Source organism: Dermatophagoides farinae, chromosome 2 (genome assembly GCF_024713945.1).
Source record: "Dermatophagoides farinae isolate YC_2012a chromosome 2, ASM2471394v1, whole genome shotgun sequence".
Taxonomy (NCBI): Eukaryota; Metazoa; Arthropoda; class Arachnida; order Sarcoptiformes; family Pyroglyphidae; genus Dermatophagoides; species Dermatophagoides farinae.
The window spans coordinates 6,208,992-6,220,613 of NC_134678.1; the positions used below are offsets into that span (position 1 = coordinate 6,208,992).

The following is an 11,622-nucleotide window of genomic DNA, read 5'->3' on the forward strand; positions in this document are numbered from 1 at the left end:
ATCAAACAAATTGTCCTTGAACAATTTTTTTTTTTTAAATATGATTGTTTTTGTTTTCGGTGTATGTTGCCGCCATTATTGGATTGTTGTTGTTGTTGTTGTTGTTGTTCAAATGTATATTCCTGTGCTTGTAGCAACAACAAAAAAAGATTGTAGGCGTTGAAATAATATATTCATCTATGGCCATTGGTGATGATTGTTTCTCTGTTGTATTTTTTTTTTTTCATCATTAAAAATGTTGATGTTGATGATGATGCTCGGTAACAGTAATCAAGTAATAACATCATTGATTTGGCAAAGATTTCTCTTTTCACTTGTCTTTTTCTACCAATTATCATTGTATATGTGATGTCCTTTTTTGGAGTTATGGCAACAAGTTGTGTTCGCCATTTTATTTTTTTCACTGTTTGTTCCAATTGTTGTATTTGGAATAATGAACACATGAATACATACATGAATGGATGAATGAAAGAATGAAATGCACACCTTTGTGTAAAAAAAAAGTTTACTTTGATTTTTTTTTATCATATGTGTGTTGATTCATTTATTTATTCGTCAAAAAACGCTGTTTGCTTTCCTATACATTCCATACATTTTATTTTATTTTCATTGAAAAAAAAATTTATAGAATGAACCGCTTTAAATTCATTGATTTTGGCTACCACGCACCTGTATCATTATCATTAACATCATTATAATCCGGTTGTAGAATAACCATCTACAAATAGTTTTTTTTTCTTTCCAATGATTCCTACGTTTCAAATTATTTTTTTATTTCGATGTTTACTTCAAAAAAAAACAACAACAACAACAACAACAATGACGAAGACAAGATCACATCCTCCCATTCTTAATATAGTCAAATTGCTTTATTTGGTTCATTTTATTTGTTAATTTTGATGAAAGCCAAAAAGGTGAAAACGATCTCATCACTCATCGTTTTTTTTAATGTTCGCACATAGCATTTGGTCATCATAATGATCATCATCTTATCCAAATTCGTAAAATTTTCATCAAATAAGTTTTTTTTCAAAACCTGAACGAAAATTTACAAGTGCTGTGTTTATTGAAGTGAATTTTTCTACTCACAAATAACCAGTTGTTTAGTTGAATGAATGAACCTGAACTATTGTTTTTTTTTTGTTGTTATAAACCAGAATAGCAACGATGATGCGTACTAATGAAAAACCATCAAAACATCATATGACAACATCATCGTTTAGGGCACCATCAAGAGATGCCAATAATCAATATGATAGTAATTACCAGCAGCAACAACATCATTTTGGAAGTATCAATCGATCTCGTTCCAATTTTGGTGAAATCTGTGATGAAACATGGCCACTTGATGAAGTGATCAATAAAATTGAATTAAAATCCGATAGTGATGATGAAAGTGGCATCAATCAACCATACAATGTAGAATCAAATATTTGGCGTAGTGGACCACAGCTTGTTTCACATAATTTTGATTCTGGTCGTGATATTAAACGTTTACCTGGAAATGGTGCCATGTTTTCATCTTGGAATCAAGGATCAAAAACCTGGAAAGATAAATCAGTACAACATCGTAAATATAAAGTCAAGAAAAATCCATCCACAACATCAAGCTTAGAAAAATCTGGTTCCTTATCCTATGGTGAGTTTGATTGATGCAAAGAATGAAAGAATTTACATTACATTCATTAAATTTATATCCATAAATAGATGCGAACAATAATTATTTGGACATGGATATAACCTATGATGATGAATTAAATTTTTCTGATGATTATTCATCGACTTTGTTACGAGACGTAGGCATTCAATGTAATTTGAAAAAATATCAGAATTTCGATTTTTTCAAAAATGAGTCACCAGCTCCAGTTGTTAAAAATAAACCACCAATCAAAATAATTAAATCTTCAAACAATGGCATTGTTTCTACATTTAGTGATGTTCCTAAATTATCGTCTCCAAGTCCAACTCCAAATTCACCAGATTTTCGACGGGATTTAGATTTAGATCAATCTTCATCGATAAGAAGTACGGATGTTATCTACAGTCAAATTGATAAAAGTCATAAAAGCAATCGAAACATTAACAATCCTAGTGGCAATATCAACATTGTTTATAAACAGCCATTAAATGAAAGCAAACAGCAACAGACATCAACATTCGATGATAGCAGCACGTATGATATTAAAACTAAAGAGTTTGGATTCAATGTAAATAATCCAAATTTCCGGAAAATTCCTTTACCAAATCCAAATGAAAATCTTTGGTCAGGATCATCGATAAAAAAGCCAAAAAATCAATATGATAAAGAAGTGCTCGAGGAAACAATTTCAATATCAAATTCATCGACAGATGAATCTTATATTCACAACAATCATTCAATGAAATCATCAAACCGTAAAAATGATTCACCAATGCGTCAATCATATAATGAAGATGATAATCACAGCTTTAGCAAATCACGTAAAATGAAAAAAAATAATTTGATTATTCATCATAATAAAAATGATGAAAACAATGAAAATGTGTTACTTGAAAATAATTCCTTACGATTGAAATCATCAAAATCACCATATTCGGAACGATTGCATAAAAGTAATGCCGATTTGCGTGAACAATTTTTAAAGGATGAAACTAGAGGTGGCTTAGCTGCTGCTTACAAGAATCGACAACAGCAAAAAAATCATCAACAAAATCGTCACAGAACTTTATCATTGAATCGAATGAATGCGGTTATCAGTGATGAAGGACGTCAACAACAGCAACAAAATCCTCAACATCCATCAGTGAAACCAAATCGTCATCTAAGCCAAAGTCATTTAAGTTCACGATATTCGGATCTGGGTGTTGAAAATCATCATCCACCACGATCATTATCATCATCACGATCACGATCCATTCAACATGAAAGAGATCCGATCGTCATGTATATTCCACCGGTGAATCCTCAAATAATCAATGAATCACCCAAATTGACAAGTATATTACGAAACAATTCGACTAAAAGCAATGTTACTGTACAATCGAAAGCAAAAAAATTAAAACAACCTCAACTTAAAAGTCAAAGCAAAATTAATTTAAAAGATGCTGTTGTTGTTGGAGAAAATGGTAAAAAAAATAATAATGAAAAACGTGCCGATCTAAATCGACGTTATTCGATGCCAAAAGATACTAAATTCAATTGGCTCAGTAAATTTAAGCTGAAAAAATGAATGAAAATTAATTAAATCCGGAAATTAAACATCAGAAAACAACGACCATAATGAATACAACGCAATTTCTCATCAAATCCGATGCTGATAACAATATAAACATTTATTTTGGAAAATAAAAAAAAAATGCATTATACACACACACACATACACTCAAACAAAACACACTTTTTTCTCTACGATTTGTTATCTTTTAATTTTTTAACGATAAATTATGATTATGGAAAAAAATACCTAACCATTCAAACAAAACAAAACAAAAATGAAATGAAATGAAATGAAATCCTAAATAAATTGCAATGGTATATAATGGCGAATGAAACCGATGCTATGCAACAAACCACAGCAATCATCATTATAATGATCGGTCAACGTTGACAACTATAAATACTTGTTACATTTGATATATTTATAATGATTATAACCTTAGTTACCGGGGCGATGGCTAAACAAATCAGGCAACAGCAAGAAAAATAATAATCCTTATGGTGTTAGTCATTCTTTTCGTTGATTTTTTATGAATCGGTCGATTATCAATTTGTGTATATCTGAAAAAACCGCAACAAAAAAAATGGCAATTTCTAAAACCTGTATGACCATGTTAATTACGGTGTTCAATATATTGATCATCATATTGGCTATTATAATTTGTTTTTTAAGTTTAAACGCTTGGAATGATTATACAACTTGTGCTTTTACCATTTTGGTCGCATTATTATGGATGTGTTGTCTTTGTTCCGAAAGCAATGTGGCTATTGGCGCCTATACCATATTGATGTTTATTGATCTATTATTGTTATTGTCAAATGCACTTTACCATTCCGTTATGACAGCTAAATATTCAGATTTTTGTTTCCATAATAATGTTAATGGTATTTCACCAGAATGGGGCTGTCATGATTGGAGATTCAGTGGTTACTATGAACGAGCTATTGGTGTTACCGTTTGTTATTACATTGCATTCATTTTTCGTTTATTGAATATTGTCGGTTCCTGTTCGTTGACCTATAAAATTTTCCATGAAAACTAAAAAAAAAAAAAAAATAAAACCACTCTATACTATTATTCTGATAGATCCATTTATTATAATAATTTCATTTTATTTTTTTTCAAATCATATACATTAAAGATACAAAATTTAAACAGAATCAAATGATTCTATTGATCACTAAAATATATGGCTATTTTTTTGATTTTAAACAATCAATCGTTAATTATAGAATGGACCGGATTGATAAGCATCTCTAGGCGGTTTAATTGGATCGAACACTTCCATTGGTTTTCGTTCTCCTCTCATCACCTGTTTCAATCTTTCTCTTTTCATTAAGAAATTACGTTCTCTCTGTTTCAAATAAATGAACAATTTATATAATCGATCAAAAAGTATAAACAATTATGGAATAAACTTACCTGCATGGTTTGCAGCATACATTCTTTATAATCTTCGAGAAAATCGTTGCAAAGTTTTTTACCTCGCCGTACGCCATATGCTTCTAAACATTCCAAAGTATCTTGCTCCAAATCACCACATTCTTGTTGCTTTTGAAGAGTTTTCGATGAAATGTCAACACTATCAGCATTGGTTCGAACAACCCGGTCGATAAACCGAAGATGAGGATCATAAGGCATTGTTTTCAAATGAAAAATACAATAAATCAATTGAAAAAAAAAATTAAATTCCAATCGATCGACTTTGACCGCAAAATTGAGTCAACAAAATTACATTCATAAAAGACGTATAATAGCGTCTTAAATGAATGGCCCAGAATAGCTCATATTTCAGGGCAAAAACTTAAAAAATACGAAATGGGTAGAGCTAGAGAGATTGGAAGTGGTATATAATTATGAAAAGCATCATATTTTGTGTGATGTTTATATTCTTCGATATCGATGATTATGATAAATGACGACATTTCTCATCACAGTTGATGCAAATGATTTAATTTGGTCAGGAAATGTTTTGATTATTGTTTTTTGTTAATGTTTTGTAGAAAAAAAAATCATTAAATGAGATAATAATAATATATATTGTTGAGATAAAATCTTGAATTAATTATGGATTCATTTGATGATACCGCCACTGTTCAAAAAATCATTGCCGAAAAATCATGCCATTTTGATGTGGAAAATATTGAATTAAAATTGAAAAATTTAATAATTGATAAAAAATGTTCAAAGTTCAAATTTAATAGTCATAATATTTTATCGAATCCCTTTTGTAAACGAAAATGGTAAAGTTATTCTATTTCATTTGCATATATTTTTTTTTAATATTTTTATCTTTCTTTTTAAATATAGTTTAAAGAATAAGAAAAATTTCACTTCTAAAACCAAGTCAACCAATCAAACAAAGAAACATGTTCCACTTAATTTGGATGATGCCAATGATGTGATTCAAACTAGCGATAGTTGTCAAACAGATATAGTGGGCAACAAACTCATGGCCGATATTAATGATAAAATGGCTTCATTGTGGACCGAAAATGGTTACCGAAATACAAATAGTGATGATGGTCATTGTGGTCAGAAAAATAATAAACATCAATCAAAAGAGATAAATTTGACGAAAAACAACATCAATAATAATAATAATAATAATGAAAATTATACGGAAACATCAACTTTATCTTCAAGTCAGCAACAACAAACTTGTGCTCAACAAGCAACATTATATGATAATTGTGATTCATCATTGGTTATAGAATTGGCAGCCTATCTTGACGAAACCTTGTATATACCAAAAAAGATGTCATTCATGGCTGAAATGATGTACACTTGATTATTATGTTCGAAATGATATATGGATATAATATATATTATAAACTGCTAATAATAATTCTCATTTTTTTCCTTTCATTTGATTGTAATGATGTAAATAAAATTTGATTATAAATAATTTATCAATGTGAGACAATTTTCATTGTGTATTATTATGAATTATAAATCGCGCGCATTTTTTTTCCTTATTGTTTTCAATATACTATGATTTTCATAGTAGTGATAGCAACACCAAGCAGTAGGGTAGTCAAGCACACACCAACAAGTCAGCCAGGTAAAAACGTATACACTGGCAAGGTGTGTGTGTATACAACACAACTGCGAAAAAAAAATTCTACAAACGAGAATTAGAGTAGATGCATCTTCAACATCTATCATCAGTGTGCATTTTTTTTTTTTTTTTGAAAAATTATCGCTCATTTTTGAAAAAAATAAAATGTTTTTAAAATTCATTTTAATCCTTTTTCTCATCAATGGATTCTCAATTTATTCGGGTATGAAAAGTTTAATTTAATTTAATCATCAATATTTAATGATTTAAAAATTTGAATCATTTTATTTAGCAATGGCAATCGAATGTTTCCAATGTGACAGTAATGTTGATTTAGAATGTAGCGAATTGTTCGATTCTGATATGACCAGTTTACGGCCAAAATCATGTGATAATGTTTATGAAGCACGATTCTGTATCAAAACTACTGGAATGTATGGTGGTATGTTTGTATTGATAATATTACCATGAATTGATCATTGAAAATGATCAATAATAAACGGAATGGTTTTTTTATTCTATTGAATCTACAGGTGTTATTGGAACCATTCGAAATTGTTCATCAAGAGATTTAGGTGATCGTTGTTCATATCTAAGACGTCCTGGTGATCAACGTTATGTTCGTAGCTGTGTTTATACTTGTTCATCTGATGGCTGTAATCATGCCAGTTTTATTCATCATCCATTCAATGCATCATTACTATTTATCATATTAATTGCATCAATTTCTTATTATTTATTATCATTAAATTAGTTTGATGTGTGTATACTAAAATGATAAAACAATCAAAAAAAAAAATCCCGATCAATTGTCACACATTACCAACTCATTTTTGGTTAATATACATTTTATTTACAGTTCCAATTTTTGTTTTTTTGTAAAAAAAATCCACATCAATCAACTTTAAATAAGCATCTTTTTTTTATGAATCATCAATTTTTTTTGTAAAAACTTATTCACGTCGTTGTCGATATGAGTGAATGTGTATCTGTGAAAATGATCGTCAGTTGTTGCAATTATAAACAAACATTTCATAAACAAAAAAAAAATGGCCCTTGTTTCATACAAAATCATTCCTAGATGAAGCAGGATTCCTACTCTGAATATTCGATTCGAATTCAGTGCTTTTCGAGAATTTCGTTATAGAATAACCGAGAAACAATAGACTAAACGTTTGAATCGGATGAACTGGCTGTACCATACAACAAATTTTGATGATGTAAATGAGCAGTAGCCACAGTTGATGGAATTTTTTGATTCACATTTGTTATGAATTCAGCGGCGGTGGAAACGTTCGTCATTGGAGTTGTTGATGTCGTTGCCGTATTTATATTCGGATCATTTGTTTGCTGTCCCAAAGATGGTTGGAAATGATTCTGTGAGAATGATGGATGCTGATCTATAAAAGGTTTCGATGATAATTCATGATCATCAACATTTTGTTGTGACATTTCGTTCGAATGATGATTATTATTAGAAACCAATTCAACTGGCCTAGATACATTCGTTTCAACCATGACGAATCTATCGGCTAAAAGATCACATTTTTCATTATTAGTATTCTGTGCCATCGAATTCTGTTGACAAACATCGGGTTGCTGTTGAATGACAAATATTTGTGCGGGAGAATTGGCTGTTGTTTGTGGTAATAAATTTGAAGAATCGTGCTTTATTGAATTGTTAATAATGGAAGCATGGTTCTTATTCTGGAGCTGTAATGACTTTTCACGGAATGCCATATGGTTGGCATCATTCGAAATGTTTCTTTCGGTCATTGCTTCCAAAAGGATTTGTGCAACATTCTCTTTATCATCCTATGTCATTCGAATAAATTCATTTGAATAAATTGAAAAAAACTAGCGATCATATCTTACTTTATTGATGAAACCATAATAGACAAGCTCTTGGGAGATAGTAGGAGGAATTAGTTGATCTTTTGAAATTTCACAAGTAAGTTGACGATTTATCTTATCATCTAATTTGATCACAATTTTAATATCATAACAGGTTGGATCCGAAGCCATTGGTTGTATTGAACAATTTATGTAAACGATTCGACGCGTTTCCTCATCATAAGGATTATCAGGTGTGTTGATTAGTTTATGAGCTTCGTCGATCACCTCTGGTGAAATGGTACGCTGTCGACATACTAACGGTGATCTTGTTGTAGGCATGACGGCGGTCAATGGATAGGCTCCATTTTTAACTTCATCTAAAAGTTTCTCTAGTTCACGATTTGGAAAATCCGATTGTTTAAATAAAATTGATGGCTGTTCAACACGTCTAATCTCGGCCACTATACGATCATTTTGATTTTGAAGACACAAAAAGCGAGAGATGGCTTCTTCGGTCAACTGTTCGGGCTGTAATGAAGGATTATTCAAAATCGAATGAGCACAGAATAATCGCAATGTGGGCACTTCGAATATGATCGGATGAAATAGTAGATCACGGGCAGTTGGTCTCAGGACTGGATCTTTTCGTAAACATTGTTGAATAAAATCACGTTGAGGAGCATTGTCTAACGATTCGATAGTCTTGTGAATGATGTCTTCAGTGATGTGATGTGGTGAATCATTATCACTGGGAATTTCCAGAGCGGCCATCTCTAAGGCACACATTCCAAATGAATATATGTCCACCGATGGTGATAACACAGGAAAATCTTGAACATTGCCTAGTTCGGGCGCTATAAAATGAAGATTCGATTTTGCATCGGCTCGAACTGTTTTTACATGTCGGTGAATAGCATCTGGCGCAATTGCACCAATCTTAATCAAGCCATTATAACTAATAAAAATTGTATCACAATTAATATTTCCATGGACGATTGAAGGCTGAGAAGAGTGCAAATAACACAATGCCGATAACGTTTGAGTGCACCATCTTCGCCAAACCTATATTTTCATGATGAAAAAAGTTTAATTTAAATTTATTATTATCACATCATGAATATTGTTTACCTGTAACGATATTTTTATGTCGTGTCGTTTAGTTTTTTCGAAATAATGTCGAAGAGAACCACTAGACATGTATTCAGTGATGAATACCACTTTTGGTACATCCGTATCTTTATGTATCCAATATTTATGTAATTTAACAATATTCGGATGTTCCAATTGAATTAATCGATCAAATACTTCACTAATAGTTTCTTCTTTGGCTCTGAAAAATTTCCGTTCGGAAAATCGTACTTCATTCCAAACAACTTCCACACCTTCTTCAGTATCCATTGCCAGATAGGTAGCATCGATACCAGGTATATTGTTCTGTTCGACCTATGATTTAAATGAAAATTTAAAAAGAAAAATCAGCAACAAATATAATTAATTATAAACATACCTCTTCTCGTCGTTTATGCCATCTTCCACATGGACTTTCTTCCAATATCTCATTTTCTTCTTCTTCCGAATCTTCTACGGCTGATTGACTAGTTTTTAAATCTTTATCAGTATGTTTAATTTCCATTGGAATTCAAGGGGATTGTTGTTGTTTCTTTATAATGTTCGTCGAATTGTTGTTTTCTACTTAAAGATATCGTAATATGGTATGACCAAGGTTTAATTTTAATCATGAAGGGCCAGAATCGCATATAGAATCTAATAGAATACAATTGTTTCAATATATGAATGAGAAAAAAAAACAAATCAGAAAATATGAGCAAATGAATGAATGATTGAATAGTATTCTTATGCGTTTATTTGGGCGAGTTTATCAAAAAATAAAAGAAAAAAAAATGAGAGATAAATATAATGAATTTCAAATAATCAGAATAAAAAAGAATTAATTGTAAAATAGATGAAAGTCGAACATGAATAAATATCCAATTCATATACACAGACACACACACACACAAACAGAGAGAGAGAGAAAAAAAAACATATACAATCCACTGAGTACAGTATGAGTATGTATATTTTTCCTGTATTGTGTATATACAAAAATTTCATATCACATTTTCATTGCTATAAAAAAAACGACCAGAATGTCACCATACTACACACACACACTATCTACTCTGTACAATAATAATATACACGACGACGACGGCGACGACGATGATGATGTTGTTAATGATGATGATGATGATTATGACAACAACTACAGTATTATAACAGCAAAATCAATGGACAACAATCATCTTGTGTTCAAATAATGATCACAACACAATTGACTTGGGTATTTGAATGGAAAAAAGGAATAAGGACAAAGTTATGATCATGAGAATGATGATAATGATGATTGTTATTATTATTATTATTATAAATTAAGAATCGAATGATTGATATTTATGTCAATGTATGATAAATTATTTTTCTTTCTCACAATGTTCAATGCTACGTTATATAAATATAATTTGATCATTTTTTTTAAATGAAAAATTTCCGGTCATTGAGCAGTCTTTATTTATGTGTATTTAGAGTGCATTTTAATTTAATAATATATAAATTCATTGTCTCTTTTCCCTTTTAACAACATACAAACAAACAAACAAAAAAAAAGATATAACTCGAAAAAAATAAATTTCTCTTACCTTGATGACAATTTCAACCTTTTAATAATGTTTATATTTTCACTGAAATAAATCTGAATTTAAGATTCAGATCCAAATATTTATTTAAATGGCTGGTTTATATATATATATATATATATGATATTGCTTTTATGCCTGTCTCTGACTTAGTTGATATATATGTGGTTTTTAGTGTCTGTCTGTATAAATTTTGTGTCCGTAAATGTTGTTTGTTATTGTTAAGATGTTATAATGATTGAGTGACGACGACGACGACGTAGTTGATGATGATAATAGTAAAGATGATAATGATGAACTAAAAAACAACATACAGACACACACACACACATTCGATGTTCGAACATCGACAATCAAGAGTGAATCATTTTGCAAATCAATCAATTATGTGTAATATATATCACAAAATGAAATTGGTCACAAATAAATTAATGATTGATATAATTATAATTAAAAATGTAATAAAAATAATAATGAAAATTGATAGATAGATTGATGTAATAATCTAATAATCTATTATTGAAAAACTATATTAATTTTAAAAAAAAAAATCAATAAAAATTCATGATGATTATATCATGGCTTTTAGACAGACACACCAACGCCAATATTTGTTGTTCCACAAAACAAAATAAAACAAAAAAGGCCAGACCCGAATATAAATGACTTGCTGCAATTGCTGATGATGATGATGATGATGCTGTAAAAAATTCGGCTCACTCAAAATGTGATGATTCTATATCGACATTATAACTAAAACTAAAAAAAATCCATTGCAATACCTGCAGACGAGACACAAGATGATGCAACGTATGCGCACGCATTTACACAA

The 11,622-nt window shown here is 30.3% G+C and overlaps 5 protein-coding genes across 6 annotated transcripts; 3 read left to right on the forward strand and 2 right to left on the reverse strand.

Moving 5' to 3' along the window:
- Positions 1-85: 85 nt before the first annotated feature.
- On the forward strand, positions 86-4,383 carry LOC124499523 (uncharacterized). Its single transcript, XM_075728740.1, has 2 exons — positions 86-1,639; positions 1,708-4,383. Exons 1-2 carry the CDS (start codon positions 1,168-1,170, stop codon positions 3,207-3,209), a joined length of 1,974 nt encoding a protein of 657 aa, XP_075584855.1. The 5' UTR covers positions 86-1,167; the 3' UTR covers positions 3,210-4,383.
- ND-15 (NADH dehydrogenase (ubiquinone) 15 kDa subunit) lies at positions 4,289-4,934 on the reverse strand. Its single transcript, XM_047063455.2, has 2 exons — positions 4,620-4,934; positions 4,289-4,551 (listed from the first exon to the last, which is right to left on the reverse strand). The coding sequence occupies exons 1-2, from the start codon at positions 4,836-4,838 to the stop codon at positions 4,420-4,422; spliced, it is 351 nt and encodes a 116-aa protein (XP_046919411.1). The 5' UTR covers positions 4,839-4,934; the 3' UTR covers positions 4,289-4,419.
- Positions 4,935-5,097: 163 nt separating this feature from the next.
- On the forward strand, positions 5,098-6,109 carry LOC124499536 (uncharacterized). Its single transcript, XM_047063451.2, has 2 exons — positions 5,098-5,440; positions 5,508-6,109. The coding sequence occupies exons 1-2, from the start codon at positions 5,265-5,267 to the stop codon at positions 5,986-5,988; spliced, it is 657 nt and encodes a 218-aa protein (XP_046919407.1). The 5' UTR covers positions 5,098-5,264; the 3' UTR covers positions 5,989-6,109.
- A 135-nt stretch (positions 6,110-6,244) lies between these two features.
- Positions 6,245-7,012, forward strand: LOC124499538 (UPAR/Ly6 domain-containing protein bou). Its single transcript, XM_047063453.2, has 3 exons — positions 6,245-6,481; positions 6,551-6,700; positions 6,792-7,012. The coding sequence occupies exons 1-3, from the start codon at positions 6,424-6,426 to the stop codon at positions 7,010-7,012; spliced, it is 429 nt and encodes a 142-aa protein (XP_046919409.1). The 5' UTR covers positions 6,245-6,423.
- A 76-nt stretch (positions 7,013-7,088) lies between these two features.
- Madm (MLF1-adaptor molecule) lies at positions 7,089-11,560 on the reverse strand. 2 transcript variants are annotated; one of them, XM_047063439.2, is made up of 5 exons: positions 10,794-11,560; positions 9,602-9,858; positions 9,223-9,537; positions 8,134-9,156; positions 7,089-8,073 (listed from the first exon to the last, which is right to left on the reverse strand). In XM_047063439.2, the coding sequence occupies exons 2-5, from the start codon at positions 9,725-9,727 to the stop codon at positions 7,426-7,428; spliced, it is 2,112 nt and encodes a 703-aa protein (XP_046919395.1). In that variant the 5' UTR covers positions 9,728-9,858; positions 10,794-11,560; the 3' UTR covers positions 7,089-7,425. The 2 variants fall into 2 exon arrangements, with proteins under 2 accessions (XP_046919395.1, XP_075584854.1); XM_075728739.1 differs by lacking the exon at positions 10,794-11,560 and adding an exon at positions 9,904-10,706.
- Positions 11,561-11,622: the final 62 nt, after the last annotated feature.